A 22,998-nucleotide genomic window follows, 5' to 3' on the forward strand; every position below is an offset into this window, starting at 1 on the left:
CAGACTCAGTTTTCTAGTGGGTATCAACAAAAAACCTGATAATATGGGCTGTACGGTGGCACAGTGTTTAGCAATTCTGCCTCACAGCTCCAGTGACCCAGGTTCGATTCCCGGCTTGGGTCACTATCTGTGTGGAGTTTGCACATTCTCCCCGTGTCTGGGTGGGTTTTCTCCGAGTGTTCTGGTTTCCTCCCACACTCCAAAGATGTGTGGGTTAGGTTGATTGACCATGCGGAATTGTTCCTTAGGTGTCAGGGGGACTATTAGGATAAATACTTGGGGTTTTTGGGATAGGGCCTGGGTGGGATTCTTGTCGGTGCAGGCTTGATGGACCGAATGGCCTCCTTCTATGATTCTTCTATGAAATCCTGTAGCTGAGCTCAGAACAGCGTGAAATAGTCAGAGAGATGGAATGAGATGGATTGGCTGTGACTTGCAGTCCATTATATTGCTTTACAACATCAGTATTGACAAAGTGTGACAAACAGGTTGTTCAGTGACAGCATGTTATATATATATATAAAAATAATTTAACATACTCTTCTCATTAGGAGCTGGGCACTCTACGGGATGGTAGTTAACGCTCATTGCAAAAAAGTGTGAACTTGGGAGCGAAAGTGCTGATTTGCTTCCCATTTGGGCAAACATGATGTCAGGAAGACGATTTGCTAAACAACTTCCAATAAATTACAACTTAACGGTCAAGGATGCAATCACTTTCCAAGCAAACAATTAGAAAGGGAAATGTGTGTGTAAAAGTGAAAGCTGTATGTTGTTACCCTTCAATGACAGGCCGCATGGAGCTAGTAAACAACCTATTGGAGACTAACTTAATGCAAGGTATGAAAGTGTTGTCCCTTATTAGGTATGTAGCTGGTGGTAGCTGTAATTGTAGCCCATGCCAGTGTTGGTAGCATTGTTTCTGTAGAACAGGAAAATCTTTCAACTTCTTACATTGCACACTGAAGCCCGTAGTATTCAGTTTAAAAACATATATTCTTGGTCATGTGCGGCAGAATAGCATTTGTAAAAACGAAATCTATTCACTTCTATCTTAATCTACTCAATAAGATTATTTTGGAGGAAAGGAAAGAGAACCATTCAAAGCGAACAGCCTTTGCCATCAGAGCATCATTTCCACAAATATAAAGGGTTGTGGGAATTGCTATGTCAATTGGACCATTAATGGAGTTCCTGCAACAATTAGTTTTCAATGGACAGTGGAAAGCTTGGGCAGATTTATATTCAACTAGCTATCCAAAAAAAAAAGAGTGGTTTTAAAACACTTGGACAACAATCCTGGCGCTGATACTGGAGCAACTCCTCCCAAGGCTCCAACATGATCTTAACAGAGTATACAGGGTCAATGGAAGGGTCTACCATTTAAGCATTTATGCTGTGGACCTGCACTACATTATTCAGTCACACGTCATGTTACTGCTACTATTCATTATGAATAGGGAGTAAACAGTTGATCATGTCGAGCTAGGCACCAGTCACTTTCTTGATGTGAGTGTGTCCGCAGTATATTAGTTATAATGCAAAAGAAATTTTAGTCCAAAAAGAGGAGATGGTTCAGGTAAGAGTTAAATAGCATGTGAAACAATGCCGGACAAATAGTTGAAAATACACTAATCATCTTATTGCTATCCACTTCTCTAATTGACGTATTAGCCCATGTATTTGATATGGACCAATGACTCGATTAAAATGACAGACATTGTCTTATGAATCAGTGCATCTTTTGGGCAGACTATTACTACAATAATTTCTAATTTGGACCTACTATTGCTTTATCAGCTTGATGCATTATCTGTGTCGGATGTAGGATTTTCACTCATATAGGGCAAGTTTGTCCAAAGTGTTTTTGTTCGAAAAGAGATGTGTATTTTATTTATTCATTCATGGGACATGGGCGTTGCTGGCTGGCCAGCATTTATTACCCATCCCTGATTGCCTGAGGACAATTGAGAGTCAACCACTTTGCTGTGGCTCTGGAGTCACATGTCGACCAGACCAGGTAAGGACGGCAGATGACCTTCCTTAAAGGACATGAATGAACCAGATGGATTTTTACGACAGTCGACAATGGTTTCGTGGTCATCGGTAGATTCTTAATTCCAGATATTTTTTACTGAATCCAAATTTCACCATCTGCCTTGGCAGGATTCGAACCCTGGTCCCCAGAACATTATAGCTGAGTTTCTGGATTGATAGTCTAGTGATAATAGGCCATCATCCCCTTTACACGCAAATATCATATTTACCAGGAGTGGTGGTTGTAGAGGTGGTTTCAGGCAGATAGGTTGTTGTCCGTTGTGTTGTGGTTTGTGGCTCACAGCAAACGCGGATTTGATAATCATAACAAAACTTCCTGTCCAGCGAAGCACTTTCGCTGTAAACACAGACAAGTCCTGTGTCTTTGTCACAGGTCACATTGTCCGTCGATTCACTTATTGGCCTCTCCGGGTAATCAGCAAATTGACATTGGATTTTATTAATTGCATCAGAAGAGGAAGGGCACAGTTCATCGCGCATGGAATCCAATAACTCAGAATCGCCTGGGCTGTCCTCAGAAGGCGTCTGATCATTAATCCAAGGAGACCATTCACCGTTACATTGCTCCTCTGCAAAATAAGAAGTCTGGGCTTACTGAACCTGCCTTTAAACAAGTTAATTAACAAGAAATACAAAGATTAAAATGGCACAGCAACCTCTCTCAATTTGACGCCATATTCTTTCAACGTCATACAGCATAGAAACAGGCCCTTCAGCCCATCATGTCTATGTCAACCATCAAATACCAATCAAAATCATCCCATTTACCAGTCCTTGGTCATTAGTCTACTGTGCATTCAAGATTTAAGTGCTTGTCCAGATGTTTCTTAAATGTTGCAAGGGTATCTGCCTCCATCACCCTCTCGGGCAGCGCATTCCATATTTCCATCGCCCTCTGGGTGAATCATCCCCCTCTAAACCACTTACTCCTCACCTTAAACCTATGCCCTCTGGTCTTAGACTCCTCTGCCATAACTAAAAGATTCTGAAGATCTATCCTTGCTATGCCTCTCATTATTTTATATACCTCTATCAGATCCCCCTTCAGTCTCCACTGCTCCAGGGAAAACAAACCCAGCCTATCCAGTCTCTCCTCATAGCTGAAACTTTCCATCCCTGGCAACATCCTGGTGAATCTCCTCTGCGCCCTCTCCACTGCAATCACGTTCTTCGACATTGTGACGTCCAGAACTGCACACAATATTCCATCTGTGGCCTAACCAATGTTTTATAAAGTTGTACCAACTCCTCCCTGCTCCGATAGTCTATGCGCCGGCTAATGAAGGCAAACATTCTGTATGCCTTCTTCACCATCTTATCTACCTGCGCTGCGACCTTCAGCGTTCTATGAATTTGTACATCAAAGTCCCTTTGTTCCTCAATACTCCCTAGGGACCTACCATTCATTGTGTATATTCCACCCTTATTGGACCTCCCAAAATGCATCACCTCAAACTTATCAGGATTAAATTCCATCTGCCATTGCTCTGCCCAATTTACCAGCTGATCTATATCAGTCTGTAGTCTTAGACTATCCTCCTCGCTATCAACAACACCACCAATTTTCATGTCATCTGCAAACTTACTAATTATACCTATTACATTCCAATCCTGCACGGTGGCACAGTGGTTAGCACTGCTGCCTCACAGCGCCATGGACCCAGGTTCAATTCCGGCCTTGGGTCATTGTCTGTGCAGAGTCTGCATGTTCTCCCCGTGTCTGCTTGGGTTTCCTCCGGGTGCTCCAGTTTCCTTCCACAGTCCGAAAGAGGTGCTGGTTAGGTGCCTTGGCCATGCTAAATTCTCCCTCAGTGTACCCGAACAGGCGCCGGAGTGTGGCGACTAGGGGATATCCACAGTAACTTTGTAGTGTTTATTAGTGTCACAAGTAAGCCTACTTGTGACACTAACAAATAAATTTTAATAAACTTTATTCAAGTCATTAATGTATATAACAAACATCAAGGGTCCCAGCACTGATCCCTGTGGTACACCACTGGTCACAGGTTTCCAATCACAAAAGCAACCCTCCTCCATCACTTTTGGCTCCTATTAACAAGTTAATTTTGGATCCAATTGGCAACTAACCTTGGATCCCATGGGCTCCAACCTTTTGGACCAACCTTCCCTGTGGGACCTCACTGAAGTCCATGTAAACCATATCAACTGTGCTACTTTCCTGAACAGTTGCAGTCCATGTATCCATTCAGTCTCACATTGCAGTTAAGAAGAGTGGTTTTAGGATGTTGACCCCGTGATAGTGAAGGAATGGTGATATAGTTCCGAATTAGGGTGTGCAGTTGACATTCACTGGGAATAGTGCTTCAGATAACTTATTACATTCCAGCTCCACAATTTCATCGCAATGATGCAAAGACGACCAATCCAGTACAACACTGTTCATCTAAGCACTAAGGTGCTTTCCATGTTCATATTCCTACTTCAGAAATCAATGGGTTAATTTTCATTTACGTGCGAGAGAGAGAGAAAGAGCGGGGAAATGAAATTCCAGGGAAGAATTTGAGAGTCTATTGAGAGAATTCTTTTCCTGGTTTGAAACAGAAACCACCCCGATATTTGATAACTGCAGAATTGCTATTTAATAGGAATGTATAATACAATGCCCCCACGTTGCTTGGGCTGCACATAGGATTTGTACCCTGTTCTGCTAAACATGATGCGAGGAACATAATTTCCTAAAATTGAACCAAAAATTTACAAAATAAGGAACAGCTTTGCAAACATTTTCAAAGCAAACCAATTTGAAGTAGAAAATTCAAAGCCACATTTATAAAATAATAAAACAGACCACATAAAGTTAGAATCGAATCCATTCTGAAATAGACTTAGCACAAGATATAAAATCGCTGCCAATTACCGGTTGTGGTGCTGCTGGTGGGCACGGTTGAAGTTGTTGTCACAATCGGGGTTGTAGTTTCTGCAGAGGAGAAAAATATTTCAACAGTGCACACTGAGGATTATAAACTTACCTTTCTATTGCATGTAGCTAAGCACAAAATTTCTAAAAATTACACCTATTCAATTGTATACTCAGTACACTCAATAAACTTAGCGTGGAGAGAATAGAACTACTTAATAACCCACATTCATACACTAATTGCACAAGTGAACAGTTGATGGAATTGTCACATTGATTTGCTACAGTGCAGAAAGAGGCCATTCAGCCCATCGAGTCTGCGCCGACCACAATCCCACCCAGATCCTATTCCCATAACCCGACATTTTTACCCTGCTAATCTCCTGGCACTAAGGGGCAATTGAGCATGGCCAATGCACCTAACCCGCACATCTTTGGACTGGAGGAGGAAACTGGAGCACCCAGAGGAAACCCACACACTATTTCAGACAAGCAGTCCTTGAACTTATGACACAACTTGTTCCTGAAAACTATGTCATGTCAAAACATCATAAGTGTGAACTGATTTTCACGTAGGTACACAATGATAAAAACAATCAACTGGTTCATGACCACATGTCAATGTTCATCCTTCAGGATTATTTGTGCATCCATGTATTGGTCTCAGGTAGTTGGAAACTTCTTGTCTGAAGCTATTTGTCAGCCAACAGGTCACTGCAGGAGATTTGACCACATGAATACACTCGCAGATGAGCCTCACATATTTACTGCGCTCTCACTGAAAGTGTCTGCCTAAACAAGACACACAAAACCAAGACAGACAGCACTGCCTCTCCCACTCTCCGTCCACCCATCGTCCTGTCCGTCTCTGGCCCCATGTCTCCGCACTGTGGGGTCACATTTTTCCAGGAAAATCGGACAGCGGTTTCACCGATTCCACAGACTTGTTCAGGTTCTGCGACTGAATAATATACAAGGCAGGTGGCATAGAGCATTGTATTGTCGAAGCCAGCATCGTAAAGCCGAAACAACATGCAGATTTATAAATATCCTAAGTGCCATTCATTTTAATTCGAACATCGAGGGATGCTTGTCGGGATATATTTGATAATATACACTTCTTGTTTGAAGCTTCGACACTGGGGACATATATCAGTTTATGCAAGTGGATGCACCCTGCAGGATTTTACCACAACTGGTACCAAATCCCTAACATACATCTTATTTCCACTAAACAATAAATTAGGAGCCCCATCTCTTAAAAGCTGCGTAAACATTACCAGAAAACAAAAATAATACATTTTCAAACCAAATAATTAGAATGGAATATCTGTGGTAAAAAGGTGAAAGTTTTATTTCATTACGTATTCAGTGACAGGCCACATGGAGTTAGAAAATAATCCATTTGTGGAAACCGTCTTGATGCAAGTTATTAAACGGCACTTACCCACTTTGGGGGTGGGGGTGGTGGTGGATGCAGTTGAAGTCGTTGTTTCAATGAGTGGTGTAGTTTCTACAGAAGTGAAAAATATTTCAAACCATTACACTGAGACTCATCTGTACCAGATTTATATAGACTTACTTTTCTGCTGCAGGTAGATAAGCATAAAGTTCCTGAAGATTATAGCTATTCTCTTTATCTTAGCGTACCCAATAAATGTACTTAGTGGAGACTGAATAGAACTATTTAATGAACCATATTCAATATTCTATTTAGTGTAAGAGTTTCCGGAATTGTTACACGGATTTGATTTCTGATTTGATTTATTCTTGTCACATGTATTAGCATACAGTGAAGAGTATTGTTTCTTCCGTGCTAGACAGACAAAGCATACCGTTCATAGAGTACATAGTAGAGAAGGAAAGGAGAGGGTGCAGAATGTAATGTTACAGTCATAACTAGAGTGTAGAAAAAGATCAGCTTAATGCAAGATAGGTCCATTCAAAAGTCTGATGGCAGCAGGGAAGAAACATTCAAAAATAATTAATTTGTGGAGGTAGATTTGGTGCAATTTAATTCAAAAACTGCTGTCACTTACCAGGCATGTAACTGGTGGTGGAGGTAGTTTTAATCATTGTCCACGTTAGTGGTACAGTTTCTATATCGCAAGAAAAATATTGCTACACCACTCAGTGAGCCTTGCCTGTACCAGGTTTGAAAACATACTTTCCTGCTGCCCGCAGCCAAGCACCCAAATTTCAAACTTCTGGACACTTTGGTTGGGATTCTCTGATCTCATTCCCCCCCCCCCCCCCACCCCCCCCCCCCCCCCCCCCCCCCACCGCTGTCAGCAAGAACAGACAATTTCTGTCGTATGGAGAACGGCTGAGGACTCTGGGTCTGTACTTGTTGGAGTTTAGAAGGATGAAGGGGCAATCCTATTGAAACTTACAGGATACTGCGTGGTTTGGATAGGATGGACGTGGAGAGGATGTTTCCACTAGTAGGAAAAACTAGAACCAGAGGGCACAACCTCAGGCTAAAGGGACGATCCTTTAAAGCAGAGAGGAGGAATTTCTTCAGCCAGAGAGTGGTGAACCTGTTGAACTCGTTGCCACAGAAGGCTGTGGAGGTCATTGAGTGTCTTTAAGACAGAGATAGATAGGTTCTTGATTAATAAGGGGATCAAGGATTATGGGGAAAAGGCAGATGAATGGGGATGAGAAAACTATCAGCCATGATTGAATGGCGGAGCAGACTCAATGGGCCGAGTGGCCTAATTCTGCTCCTATGTCTTATGGTCTAATGGTGCTCAGCCGAAACTCCATTCACTGCAGCGAGACCGGAGAATCCCAGCCATGAGCAAAGTAGGAGAATTCTGGCCTTCATCTCAGTCTCGATCACAAAATTATTTCATCAGTTAATCCACAAGGCAAAATAATTTGTCAAACCTAATTTGGTAGCCCATTCCACTTAGCGCTGGCCAAAGCTTTCTGGCCCTTCCCGTTGCGGAATCTTCTGGGATCCCACTAACGTCTACGGTACTTTGTGTGGCTTGCTTGTCCCGCTGTTGAGGAATCTGCCCGGTGGGAGGTTGCCATTGGCAGAACTGGAAGAACCTGCTGGCAGGAACGGCCAGAATCCCAGAATTCCTGTCTTTGTCCAATGTTCTGATTGCCCACTGGGTTGATTTGCTGGGCAGATCACACAAAGGCATGAGAGGCACATGCAGAACTGGAGTGTACGTCATGGGCATGGCTGCCAACACTGGATGACAGCAGCAGTGGGTGCAGGGAGATGGTGGAGTAAGAAGGTAAAGAGAGCCTAGCTCTCTAGACGGACACACGAGGACGGCCTCAACCGGGATATTGGGTTCATGTCACACTATTTGTAACTCCCACAGTTGCGTGGACCTGCAGAGTTTCACTGGCTGTCTTGTCTGGAGACAATACACATCTTTTTAGCCTGTCTTGATGCTCTCTCCACTCCCATTGTTTTGTTTCTTAAAGACTTGATTAGTTGTAAGTATTCGCATTCCAACCATTATTCATGTAAATTGAGTCTGTGTCTTTATAAGCTCTGTTTGTGAACAGAATTCCCACTCACCTGAAGAAGGGGCTTGCAGCTCCGAAAGCTTGTGTGGCTTTTGCTACCAAATAAACCTGTTGGACTTTAACCTGGTGTTGTTAAACTTACTGTGTTTACCCCACTCCAACGCCGGCATCGCCACATCATAGATGGATCAGGACAGGAAGGATGGTATGTGGGGAGTGGCATGAGATGGGGGAATCATATGGGAGGAGGGGAGAGAACAGGAGGGGATAGCGTGAAAATAAAAAGGGATAGCATGGGAAGTTTGCGATTGGGAACAAGGTGGCATGGATGCAGAAGACATAGAAAGAAGGGCTAGATTGGCTGAGAATGATAGGAATGAAAGAAATGGGATGGGTATGGATATGAGAGGGTTGGCCTGGGAAGGATGGAATGTGGCTGGTAATGGCACAGGAAAGTACTGTGGGAAATGGGAAAGGTACACCATGATAGGAGTCACATGAGAAGAATGGAAAGGTCTGGGATAACATACCAAGTGACAGTAAAAATTTCACCACAAAGGCTTTGTTGGTCCATATCATAATACGGTGGATGTTATAATAAATACATCCTTCTCACTTGGGAGCTTCGCATGCAGTGGAGAAATATGAGAATGAAAGGGCATGGCAGTTGATGCATGTTAGAAATTATCTATTATTATCTATCATTCCACGAACTGTTATGTCAGGAGTACAACTTCCTACAAGCTGCATTCAAATTTACAACTTAACGACCAGAGAAACAAATGTTTTCAAAGCAAACAATTAAAAGGATAATGTGAGGTAGAAAATGAAAGTTGAGGAGGTGGGGAGGCTGCAGAAAGATTTAGACAGTTTAGGAGAGTGGTCCAAGAAGTGGCTGATGAAATTCAACGTGGGCAAGTGCGAGGTCGTGCACTTTGGAAAAAAGAATAGAGGCATGGACTATTTTCTAAACGGTGACAAAATTCATAATGCTAAAGTGCAAAGGGACTTGGGAGTCCTAGTCCAGGATTCTCTAAAGGTAAACTTGCAGGTTGAGTCCGTAATTAAGAAAGCAAATGTAATGTTGTCATTTATCTCAAGAGGTTTGGAATACAAAAGCAGGGATGTACTTCTGAGGCTTTATAAAGCACTGGTTAGGCCCCATTTGGAGTACTGTGAGCAATTTTGGGCCCCACACCTCAGGAAGGACATACTGGCACTGGAGCGGGTCCAGCGGAGATTCACACGGATGATCCCAGGAATGGTAGGCCTGACATACGATGAACGTCTGAGGATTGTGGGATTATATTCATTGGAGTTTAGGAGGTTGAGGGGAGATCTAATAGAAACTTACAAGATAATGAACGGCTTAGATAGGATGGACGTAGGGAAGTTGTTTCCATTAGCAGGGGCGACTAGGACGCGGGGGCACAGCCTTAGAATAAAAGGGAGTCACTTTAGAACAGAGATGAGGAGAAATTTCTTCAGCCAGAGAGTGGTAGGTCTGTGGAATTCATTGCCACAGAGGGCTGTGGAGGCCGAGACGTTGAGCGTCTTCAAGACAGAAATTGATAAATTCTTGATTTCTCGAGGAATTAAGGGCTATGGGGAGAGAGCGGGTAAATGGAGTTGAAATCAACCATGATTGAATGGTGGAGTGGACTCGATGGGCCGAATGGCCTTACTTCCGCTCCTATGTCTTATGGTCTTATCTTGTGGTTATATTTGTTAATGAGTCAGTGATAGACCACACAGAGATGGACAGACTTGCAGCAGGGTGTACAACCATTGCTGCTTACCAGGTATGTATTTGGTGGTGGATGTGGTTGTTGTCACTGTCTCAGGTTTTGATGTCGTTTCTATAAAGCAGAAAACATTTCAACCTGTGAAACTGCTCTGAGTCTCAGATTCTGCTGCATGTAGCTACGTACAGACATTGAAAAAATCAAATTGATTCACTTCTTTGTTAGTTGATTTAAATAAAATTATTTTAGTTAAGAGGGGATACAACTATTTAATAGCTCGTTCAGCCAGGAAATTAATTATACATTATAGATTTATTGGAATTGTTACATAGAATGAAGTTCTGATAAATATTGGTTCGCAATGCACAGTGGAAACCTCTTACAATCAGCAAAAGCACAGACTTGAATTCTCCAGGCAGGCAGTGGCTCTGAATATTCTCAGGCCAATTATACTCAGTCTCACTTCCCAGGAACCTCCAGCTCTAACCAGGCCTGAGGATGCCGTGTCGGTCAAAGATCCTAATGCTCAAATATTGTTAACATTGATCATCTGTCAATTGCCATCAATTTTCTCATGTGCAAGGGGTATTCTATTGCCTACTAAATAGGGAGAGAGAGAGAGAGATAGAGGAATAAATCTATGGGAGACTCACAGAGATGTAGGAGATCTATAGACTGGTAATGGTGGGGACTCCAACTACCCAAATATCAATTGGGATAAGGTTAGAGTAAGTAGTAAGGAAGGGGAGGAATTTCTGAAATGTGTTCAGGAGAACTTCCCTGATCAGCACATTCTCAACCCAACGAGAAAGGAGGCCATTGCCAGATGTGGTGCTGGGAAATGAGGTGGGCCAACTGGACCAAGTGTCTGTAGGGACATATTTCAGCAATAGTGATCATCATATCATAAGGTTTAGATTAGTGACGGAGATGAACAAGGAAAAATCTAAATACAGAATTCTAAATTGGAAGAGGTCTAATTTCTACACGATGAATTCTAACCAGGACATAATGGAACCAGAGCTTCCAGGAGAAGTTATAAGGGAACACGGGGTGACCTTTAAAGAAGAGATGCCTTTGGTACAGGCTTGGTACATTCCAACAACGGTGAAAGGTAAGGGAGCCAAAACAGGGCTCCCTGGATGAGAAGGGAAATAGAGATTGTGATGAAGCAAACATGTCACATGATACATGTCAGAAAAATTCATGTCAGTTGAGATGGGAGATGAAGAGGAAAAGAAGGGAGGCAAAGGGAGAGTATGGAAATAGAATGGCGGTCAACATAAAAAGAAACCCAAAACTGTTCTACCAGAATGTAATTACTCAGTGGCTAGTCAGAAATGTAGTTCGTCTTGTGTCTTGGGGACCAGTTAGCTCAGTTGTCTGGACAGATAGTTTGTGATGCAGAGCGGTGCCAACAGTGCAGCTCAGGTTATTCATGAAGGCCTGCTGTCTCAACCTTACCCCTCACCTGAGGTGTGGAGGTCCTCAGGTTAAAATCACCACCAGGCAGTTCTCCCCCAAGGGGAGAGCAGCCTATGGTCATCTGGGACTATGGCGATTTTATGTCTAATAAGGTTCAAAGAGAATGATATCGACACTTTGAGGTGCAGGTGAAAGCCAGAATGCTCAATCAGTTATTTGTATTGGTGCTAATAAAGAAAGAGAATCCTGACAAAATATTGGCAGAAACTGAGACAACGGAGACAATAGTTAGTGTAAGAATTGAGAGGGAGAAGGTTAAGGAAGGCTGCTATGGCTAAGGGTGATGGTTTGGATGACTTGGATCCCAGGTTGCTAAAGAGCGTTGAAGGGCTTGTTTTAATCTTAAACCTTCCTTAGATGGAGCTGGCTTAGGATTTGGAATCCATAATCAGGGAAACATTCACAAACATTTGGAGAGGTTTGGGTTAGTTAAAGAAAGCCAGCGTGGAATTGTAAAAGGAAGATCTTGCCAGGCAAACTCATTGATATTTTTTGCAAAAGTAGCAGAGGAGCTTGATGAAAGGAATATTGTGGATGTTGTCGATATAGATTTTAATCAAATGTTTTGCAAATTTTCACATAAAAGACTGATTAAAAAATTGAAGCCTATGGAATAGAAAGGTCAGTATCCAAACAGATAAAAAAAATTGGCTTAAGAACAGAAAGCAGCAAGCGGTGGTAGATGGTTCTATTTTGGACTTGACAACAGTAGACAGTGGTGTTTGCCAGGTGTCAGTTCTGGGATCACTGTTTGTTTAACAATAAAGGAAAAATGAAAAGTTATATTTGCTGCTGAGTCAATAACAAACCACTCTGAGCGAGAAAACAATCACATTTGGAGAGAGACTGGGAGCAAGGTATAAAACTGTTGCTGCTTACCAGGTATGTATTTGGTGGTGGATGTGGTTGTCGTCACTATCTCAGGTTTTGGTGTCGTTTCTATAAAGCAGAAAACATTTCAACCTGTGAAACCGCTCTGAGTCTCAGATTCTGCTGCATGTCGCTACGCACAGAAGTTGCAAAAAATGAATCCATTCACTTTTCTCTTTACTTAACAAAATTATTTTAGCAAATAGGCAATATAATTAATTAATAGCTCTTCAGCCAGGACATCAATTTTTCAAGGTAAGATTTGCTGGCGTTTGTCACATAGAATGGAGTTCCTGTCAATATTAGTTTTCAATGGACAGTGCAAACCTCTTAGAATAGACAGATGCACATCGACTTGAATTCTCCACATTAACAGCGGCTCTGACTGTTTCACTTCCCAGAGTCCTCCAGCTCGAAGCTGACCTGACAATGTAGTGTCAGTGGAAGGTCCTAACATTGAAATATTGTCCTGGCAACCTGCACCATCATATCCAGATTCATACATAATGCCGTTTCTATTCAACACAGAGCGTGAACTGCAGTCCCTGTCTCTCTTGCTAGACGATGACCATCTCCCCCAAGAGACAGAATCTACCCATAGTCCCCCAACAATCAATGGCTTTACCATTGCTGAATTTCCCACTATCAACATCCTGGGTGTTACCATTGACCAGAAACTGAACTGGACTGGCCATATAAATACTGTGGCTAGCAGAGCAGGTCAGAGGCTAGGAATCCTTTTGTAAGTATCTCACTTTCTGACTCCCCAAAGCCTGTCTACCATCTACAACGGACAAGTCTGGAGAAAAATGAAATACTCTCCACTTGTCTGGATGAGTGCACCTCCAAAACATTCAAGAAGCCTGGCACCATCCAGGACAAAGTTGTCCACTTGACTGCTACCCCTTCAACACACATTTAATCCCTCTACCGCCGATGAACAGTGGCAGCAGTGTGTACCATCTCCAAGATGCGCTGCATGAACCCACGAAGGTTCCTTAGGCAGCACCTTTCAAACCCATGTTTTCAGCCATCTAGAAGGACAAGGGCAACAGATATCTGGGAACACCATCACCTGGAGGTTCCCCTCCAAGTCACTCACCATCCTGACTTGCAAATATATCGTCGTTCCTTGTTGTTGTTGTTGGGTTGTTGTTGGGTCAAAATCCTGGAATTCCCTCTCTAACAGCACTGTGGGAGTACCAACACCTCAGGAACTACAGCAGTTCAAGAAGGTGGCTCATCACCACGTTCTCAAGGGCAAGTAAGGATGGGCAATTAATGCTGGCCAGCCAGTGACACCCACACCCCACAAATGAATTTTAAAAAAATTCTTCATCCTCCTCATTCGAAATGGATTTAAGACAGCTATTCTATGTTTGATGACACTTCCAAATAGACTTGTGAGACAGTTTATCATAGTTTAGTTACACAACATTGCCACAGTGGTCCATATAACATCAATCTAGCATGTAATTTGACTGCTTGACTCATTTAGCATCAGGTTGTTTCATCAGACTGGTAATTCACTCATCATCTCAAAGATCAAAGGGGGTGAAGAGGGTGATATTCTGCTATCTGCAAGAGGAGGAGTCACACTGCAGGAAAACTACATTCCACAGACCAACCTACTGAGCACATACCACCAGACTCAGTTTTCTAGTGGGTATCAACAAAAAACCTGATAATATGGGCTGTATGGTGGCACAGTGGTTAGCAATTCTGCCTCACAGCTCCAGGGACCCAGGTTCGATTCCCGGCTTGGGTCACTATCTGTGTGGAGTTTGCACATTCTCCCCGTGTCTGGGTGGGTTTTCTCCGAGTGTTCTGGTTTCCTCCCACACTCCAAAGATGTGTGGGTTAGGTTGATTGACCATGCGGAATTGTTCCTTAGGTGTCAGGGGGACTATTAGGATAAATACTTGGGGTTTTTGGGATAGGGCCTGGGTGGGATTCTTGTCGGTGCAGGCTTGATGGACCGAATGGCCTCCTTCTATGATTCTTCTATGAAATCCTGTAGCTGAGCTCAGAACAGCGTGAAATAGTCAGAGAGATGGAATGAGATGGATTGGCTGTGACTTGCAGTCCATTATATTGCTTTACAACATCAGTATTGACAAAGTGTGACAAACAGGTTGTTCATTGACAGCATGTTATATATATATATAAAAATAATTTAACATACTCTTCTCATTAGGAGCTGGGCACTCTACGGGATGGTAGTTAACGCTCATTGCAAAAAAGTGTGAACTTGGGAGCGAAAGTGCTGATTTGCTTCCCATTTGGGCAAACATGATGTCAGGAAGACGATTTGCTAAACAACTTCCAATAAATTACAACTTAACGGTCAAGGATGCAATCACTTTCCAAGCAAACAATTAGAAAGGGAAATGTGTGTGTAAAAGTGAAAGCTGTATGTTGTTACCCTTCAATGACAGGCCGCATGGAGCTAGTAAACAACCTATTGGAGACTAACTTAATGCAAGGTATGAAAGTGTTGTCCCTTATTAGGTATGTAGCTGGTGGTAGCTGTAATTGTAGCCCATGCCAGTGTTGGTAGCATTGTTTCTGTAGAACAGGAAAATCTTTCAACTTCTTACATTGCACACTGAAGCCCGTAGTATTCAGTTTAAAAACATATATTCTTGGTCATGTGCGGCAGAATAGCATTTGTAAAAACGAAATCTATTCACTTCTATCTTAATCTACTCAATAAGATTATTTTGGAGGAAAGGAAAGAGAACCATTCAAAGCGAACAGCCTTTGCCATCAGAGCATCATTTCCACAAATGTAAAGGGTTGTGGGAATTGCTATGTCAATTGGACCATTAATGGAGTTCCTGCAACAATTAGTTTTCAATGGACAGTGGAAAGCATGGGCAGATTTATATTGAACTAGCTATCCAAAAAAAAAGAGTGGTTTTAAAACACTTGGACAACAATCCTGGCGCTGATACTGGAGCAACTCCTCCCAAGGCTCCAACATGATCTTAACAGAGTATACAGGGTCAATGGAAGGGTCTACCATTTAAGCATTTATGCTGTGGACCTGCACTACATTATTCAGTCACACGTCATGTTACTGCTACTATTCATTATGAATAGGGAGTAAACAGTTGATCATGTCGAGCTAGGCACCAGTCACTTTCTTGATGTGAGTGTGTCCGCAGTATATTAGTTATAATGCAAAAGAAATTTTAGTCCAAAAAGAGGAGATGGTTCAGGTAAGAGTTAAATAGCATGTGAAACAATGCCGGACAAATAGTTGAAAATACACTAATCATCTTATTGCTATTCACTTCTCTAATTGACGTATTAGCCCATGTATTTGATATGGACCAATGACTCGATTAAAATGACAGACATTGTCTTATGAATCAGTGCATCTTTTGGGCAGACTATTACTACAATAATTTCTAATTTGGACCTACTATTGCTTTATCAGCTTGATGCATTATCTGTGTCGGATGTAGGATTTTCACTCATATAGGGCAAGTTTGTTCAAAGTGTTTTTGTTCTAAAAGAGATGTGTATTTTATTTATTCATTCATGGGACATGGGCGTTGCTGGCTGGCCAGCATTTATTACCCATCCCTGATTGCCTGAGGACAATTGAGAGTCAACCACTTTGCTGTGGCTCTGGAGTCACATGTCAACCAGACCAGGTAAGGACGGCAGATGACCTTCCTTAAAGGACATGAATGAACCAGATGGATTTTTACGACAGTCGACAATGGTTTCGTGGTCATCGGTAGATTCTTAATTCCAGATATTTTTTATTGAATCCAAATTTCACCATCTGCCTTGGCAGGATTCGAACCCTGGTCCCCAGAACATTCTAGCTGAGTTTCTGGATTGATAGTCTAGTGATAATAGGCCATCATCCCCTTTACACGCAAATATCATATTTACCAGGAGTGGTGGTTGTAGAGGTGGTTTCAGGCAGATAGGTTGTTGTCCGTTGTGTTGTGGTTTGTGGCTCACAGCAAACGCGGATTTGATAATCATAACAAAACTTCCTGTCCAGCGAAGCACTTTCGCTGTAAACACAGACAAGTCCTGTGTCTTTGTCACAGGTCACATTGTCCGTCGATTCACTTATTGGCCTCTCCGGGTAATCAGCAAATTGACATTGGATTTTATTAATTGCATCAGAAGAGGAAGGGCACAGTTCATCGCGCATGGAATCCAATAACTCAGAATCGCCTGGGCTGTCCTCAGAAGGCGTCTGATCATTAATCCAAGGAGACCATTCACCGTTACATTGCTCCTCTGCAAAATAAGAAGTCTGGGCTTACTGAACCTGCCTTTAAACAAGTTAATTAACAAGAAATACAAAGATTAAAATGGCACAGCAACCTCTCTCAATTTGACGCCATATTCTTTCAACGTCATACAGCATAGAAACAGGCCCTTCAGCCCATCATGTCTATGTCAACCATCAAATACCAATCAAAATCATCCCATTTACCAGTCCTTGGTCATTAGTCTACTGTGCATTCAAGATTTAAGTGCTTGTCCAGATGTTTCTTAAATGTTGCAAGGGTATCTGCCTCCATCACCCTCTCGGGCAGCGCATTCCATATTTCCATCGCCCTCTGGGTGAATCATCCCCCTCTAAACCACTTACTCCTCACCTTAAACCTATGCCCTCTGGTCTTAGACTCCTCTGCCATAACTAAAAGATTCTGAAGATCTATCCTTGCTATGCCTCTCATTATTTTATATACCTCTATCAGATCCCCCTTCAGTCTCCACTGCTCCAGGGAAAACAAACCCAGCCTATCCAGTCTCTCCTCATAGCTGAAACTTTCCATCCCTGGCAACATCCTGGTGAATCTCCTCTGCGCCCTCTCCACTGCAATCACGTTCTTCGACATTGTGACGTCCAGAACTGCACACAATATTCCATCTGTGGCCTAACCAATGTTTTATAAAGTTGTACCAACTCCTCCCTGCTCCGATAGTCTATGCGCCGGCTAATGAAGGCAAACATTCTGTATGCCTTCTTCACCATCTTATCTACCTGCGCTGCGACCTTCAGCGTTCTATGAATTTGTACATCAAAGTCCCTTTGTTCCTCAATACTCCCTAGGGACCTACCATTCATTGTGTATATTCCACCCTTATTGGACCTCCCAAAATGCATCACCTCAAACTTATCAGGATTAAATTCCATCTGCCATTGCTCTGCCCAATTTACCAGCTGATCTATATCAGTCTGTAGTCTTAGACTATCCTCCTCGCTATCAACAACACCACCAATTTTCATGTCATCTGCAAACTTACTAATTATACCTATTACATTCCAATCCTGCACGGTGGCACAGTGGTTAGCACTGCTGCCTCACAGCGCCAGGGACCCAGGTTCAATTCCGGCCTTGGGTCATTGTCTGTGCAGAGTCTGCATGTTCTCCCCGTGTCTGCTTGGGTTTCCTCCGGGTGCTCCAGTTTCCTTCCACAGTCCGAAAGAGGTGCTGGTTAGGTGCCTTGGCCATGCTAAATTCTCCCTCAGTGTACCCGAACAGGCGCCGGAGTGTGGCGACTAGGGGATATCCACAGTAACTTTGTAGTGTTTATTAGTGTCACAAGTAAGCCTACTTGTGACACTAACAAATAAATTTTAATAAACTTTATTCAAGTCATTAATGTATATAACAAACATCAAGGGTCCCAGCACTGATCCCTGTGGTACACCACTGGTCACAGGTTTCCAATCACAAAAGCAACCCTCCTCCATCACTTTTGGCTCCTATTAACAAGTTAATTTTGGATCCAATTGGCAACTAACCTTGGATCCCATGGGCTCCAACCTTTTGGACCAACCTTCCCTGTGGGACCTCACTGAAGTCCATGTAAACCATATCAACTGTGCTACTTTCCTGAACAGTTGCAGTCCATGTATCCATTCAGTCTCACATTGCAGTTAAGAAGAGTGGTTTTAGGATGTTGACCCCGTGATAGTGAAGGAATGGTGATATAGTTCCGAATTAGGGTGTGCAGTTGACATTCACTGGGAATAGTGCTTCAGATAACTTATTACATTCCAGCTCCACAATTTCATCGCAATGATGCAAAGACGACCAATCCAGTACAACACTGTTCATCTAAGCACTAAGGTGCTTTCCATGTTCATATTCCTACTTCAGAAATCAATGGGTTAATTTTCATTTACGTGCGAGAGAGAGAGAAAGAGCGGGGAAATGAAATTCCAGGGAAGAATTTGAGAGTCTATTGAGAGAATTCTTTTCCTGGTTTGAAACAGAAACCACCCCGATATTTGATAACTGCAGAATTGCTATTTAATAGGAATGTATAATACAATGCCCCCACGTTGCTTGGGCTGCACATAGGATTTGTACCCTGTTCTGCTAAACATGATGCGAGGAACATAATTTCCTAAAATTGAACCAAAAATTTACAAAATAAGGAACAGCTTTGCAAACATTTTCAAAGCAAACCAATTTGAAGTAGAAAATTCAAAGCCACATTTATAAAATAATAAAACAGACCACATAAAGTTAGAATCGAATCCATTCTGAAATAGACTTAGCACAAGATATAAAATCGCTGCCAATTACCGGTTGTGGTGCTGCTGGTGGGCACGGTTGAAGTTGTTGTCACAATCGGCGTTGTAGTTTCTGCAGAGGAGAAAAATATTTCAACAGTGCACACTGAGGATTATAAACTTACCTTTCTATTGCATGTAGCTAAGCACAACATTTCTAAAAATTACACCTATTCAATTGTATACTCAGTACACTCAATAAACTTAGCGTGGAGAGAATAGAACTACTTAATAACCCACATTCATACACTAATTGCACAAGTGAACAGTTGATGGAATTGTCACATTGATTTGCTACAGTGCAGAAAGAGGCCATTCAGCCCATCGAGTCTGCGCCGACCACAATCCCACCCAGATCCTATTCCCATAACCCGACATTTTTACCCTGCTAATCTCCTGGCACTAAGGGGCAATTGAGCATGGCCAATGCACCTAACCCGCACATCTTTGGACTGGAGGAGGAAACTGGAGCACCCAGAGGAAACCCACACACTATTTCAGACAAGCAGTCCTTGAACTTATGACACAACTTGTTCCTGAAAACTATGTCATGTCAAAACATCATAAGTGTGAACTGATTTTCACGTAGGTACACAATGATAAAAACAATCAACTGGTTCATGACCACATGTCAATGTTCATCCTTCAGGATTATTTGTGCATCCATGTATTGGTCTCAGGTAGTTGGAAACTTCTTGTCTGAAGCTATTTGTCAGCCAACAGGTCACTGCAGGAGATTTGACCACATGAATACACTCGCAGATGAGCCTCACATATTTACTGCGCTCTCACTGAAAGTGTCTGCCTAAACAAGACACACAAAACCAAGACAGACAGCACTGCCTCTCCCACTCTCCGTCCACCCATCGTCCTGTCCGTCTCTGGCCCCATGTCTCCGCACTGTGGGGTCACATTTTTCCAGGAAAATCGGACAGCGGTTTCACCGATTCCACAGACTTGTTCAGGTTCTGCGACTGAATAATATACAAGGCAGGTGGCATAGAGCATTGTATTGTCGAAGCCAGCATCGTAAAGCCGAAACAACATGCAGATTTATAAATATCCTAAGTGCCATTCATTTTAATTCGAACATCGAGGGATGCTTGTCGGGATATATTTGATAATATACACTTCTTGTTTGAAGCTTCGACACTGGGGACATATATCAGTTTATGCAAGTGGATGCACCCTGCAGGATTTTACCACAACTGGTACCAAATCCCTAACATACATCTTATTTCCACTAAACAATAAATTAGGAGCCCCATCTCTTAAAAGCTGCGTAAACATTACCAGAAAACAAAAATAATACATTTTCAAACCAAATAATTAGAATGGAATATCTGTGGTAAAAAGGTGAAAGTTTTATTTCATTACGTATTCAGTGACAGGCCACATGGAGTTAGAAAATAATCCATTTGTGGAAACCGTCTTGATGCAAGTTATTAAACGGCACTTACCCACTTTGGGGGTGGGGGTGGTGGTGGATGCAGTTGAAGTCGTTGTTTCAATGAGTGATGTAGTTTCTACAGAAGTGAAAAATATTTCAAACCATTACACTGAGACTCATCTGTACCAGATTTATATAGACTTACTTTTCTGCTGCAGGTAGATAAGCATAAAGTTCCTGAAGATTATAGCTATTCTCTTTATCTTAGCGTACCCAATAAATGTACTTAGTGGAGACTGAATAGAACTATTTAATGAACCATATTCAATATTCTATTTAGTGTAAGAGTTTCCGGAATTGTTACACGGATTTGATTTCTGATTTGATTTATTCTTGTCACATGTATTAGCATACAGTGAAGAGTATTGTTTCTTCCGTGCTAGACAGACAAAGCATACCGTTCATAGAGTACATCGTAGAGAAGGAAAGGAGAGGGTGCTGAATGTAATGTTACAGTCATATGTAGAGTGTAGAAAAAGATCAGCTTAATGCAAGATAGGTCCATTCAAAAGTCTGATGGCAGCAGGGAAGAAACATTCAAAAATAATTAATTTGTGGAGGTAGATTTGGTGCAATTTAATTCAAAAACTGCTGTCACTTACCAGGCATGTAACTGGTGGTGGAGGTAGTTTTAATCATTGTCCACGTTAGTGGTACAGTTTCTATATCGCAAGAAAAATATTGCTACACCACTCAGTGAGCCTTGCCTGTACCAGGTTTGAAAACATACTTTCCTGCTGCCCGCAGCCAAGCACCCAAATTTCAAACTTCTAGACACTTTGGTCGGGATTCTCTGATCTCATTCCCCCGCCCACCGCCCGCCCACCGCCCGCCCACCCCCCACCGCTGTCAGCAAGAACAGACAATTTCTGTCGTATGGAGAACGGCTGAGGACTCTGGGTCTGTACTTGTTGGAGTTTAGAAGGATGAAGGGGCAATCCTATTGAAACTTACAGGATACTGCGTGGTTTGGATAGGATGGACGTGGAGAGGATGTTTCCACTAGTAGGAAAAACTAGAACCAGAGGGCACAACCTCAGGCTAAAGGGACGATCCTTTAAAGCAGAGAGGAGGAATTTCTTCAGCCAGAGAGTGGTGAACCTGTTGAACTCGTTGCCACAGAAGGCTGTGGAGGTCATTGAGTGTCTTTAAGACAGAGATAGATAGGTTCTTGATTAATAAGGGGATCAAGGATTATGGGGAAAAGGCAGATGAATGGGGATGAGAAAACTATCAGCCATGATTGAATGGCGGAGCAGACTCAATGGGCCGAGTGGCCTAATTCTGCTCCTATGTCTTATGGTCTAATGGTGCTCAGCCGAAACTCCATTCACTGCAGCGAGACCGGAAAATCCCAGCCATGAGCAAAGTAGGAGAATTCTGGCCTTCATCTCAGTCTCGATCACAAAATTATTTCATCAGTTAATCCACAAGGCAAAATAATTTGTCAAACCTAATTTGGTAGCCCATTCCACTTAGCGCTGGCCAAAGCTTTCTGGCCCTTCCCGTTGCGGAATCTTCTGGGATCCCACTAACGTCTACGGTACTTTGTGTGGCTTGCTTGTCCCGCTGTTGAGGAATCTGCCCGGTGGGAGGTTGCCATTGGCAGAACTGGAAGAACCTGCTGGCAGGAACGGCCAGAATCCCAGAATTCCTGTCTTTGTCCAATGTTCTGATTGCCCACTGGGTTGATTTGCTGGGCAGATCACACAAAGGCATGAGAGGCACATGCAGAACTGGAGTGTACGTCATGGGCATGGCTGCCAACACTGGATGACAGCAGCAGTGGGTGCAGGGAGATGGTGGAGTAAGAAGGTAAAGAGAGCCCAGCTCTCTAGACGGACACACGAGGACGGCCTCAACCGGGATATTGGGTTCATGTCACACTATTTGTAACTCCCACAGTTGCGTGGACCTGCAGAGTTTCACTGGCTGTCTTGTCTGGAGACAATACACATCTTTTTAGCCTGTCTTGATGCTCTCTCCACTCCCATTGTTTTGTTTCTTAAAGACTTGATTAGTTGTAAGTATTCGCATTCCAACCATTATTCATGTAAATTGAGTCTGTGTCTTTATAAGCTCTGTTTGTGAACAGAATTCCCACTCACCTGAAGAAGGGGCTTGCAGCTCCGAAAGCTTGTGTGGCTTTTGCTACCAAATAAACCTGTTGGACTTTAACCTGGTGTTGTTAAACTTACTGTGTTTACCCCAGTCCAACGCCGGCATCTCCACATCATAGACGGATCAGGACAGGAAGGATGGTATGTGGGGAGTGGCATGAGATGGGGGAATCATATGGGAGGAGGGGAGAGAACAGGAGGGGATAGCGTGAAAATAAAAAGGGATAGCATGGGAAGTTTGCGATTGGGAACAAGGTGGCATGGATGCAGAAGACATAGAAAGAAGGGCTAGATTGGCTGAGAATGATAGGAATGAAAGAAATGGGATG

The 22,998-nt window shown here is 42.8% G+C and overlaps 1 protein-coding gene across 1 annotated transcript in view; it reads right to left on the reverse strand.

Moving 5' to 3' along the window:
- Window positions 1-22,998, reverse strand: part of LOC144507484 (mucin-5AC-like) — a 229,113-nt gene that overhangs the window by 97,000 nt on the left and 109,115 nt on the right. The window contains exons 37-42 of the mRNA XM_078234610.1: window positions 20,560-20,625; window positions 19,113-19,172; window positions 16,444-16,803; window positions 6,384-6,449; window positions 4,937-4,996; window positions 2,268-2,627 (exon numbers count right to left, since the gene is read on the reverse strand). Of these exons, the coding sequence (XP_078090736.1) occupies window positions 2,268-2,627; window positions 4,937-4,996; window positions 6,384-6,449; window positions 16,444-16,803; window positions 19,113-19,172; window positions 20,560-20,625 (972 nt within the window). The remainder of the gene's footprint in view (window positions 1-2,267; window positions 2,628-4,936; window positions 4,997-6,383; window positions 6,450-16,443; window positions 16,804-19,112; window positions 19,173-20,559; window positions 20,626-22,998) is intronic.

The sequence above is a fragment of the Mustelus asterias genome, chromosome 19 (genome assembly GCF_964213995.1).
Source record: "Mustelus asterias chromosome 19, sMusAst1.hap1.1, whole genome shotgun sequence".
Lineage (NCBI taxonomy): Eukaryota > Metazoa > Chordata > Chondrichthyes > Carcharhiniformes > Triakidae > Mustelus > Mustelus asterias.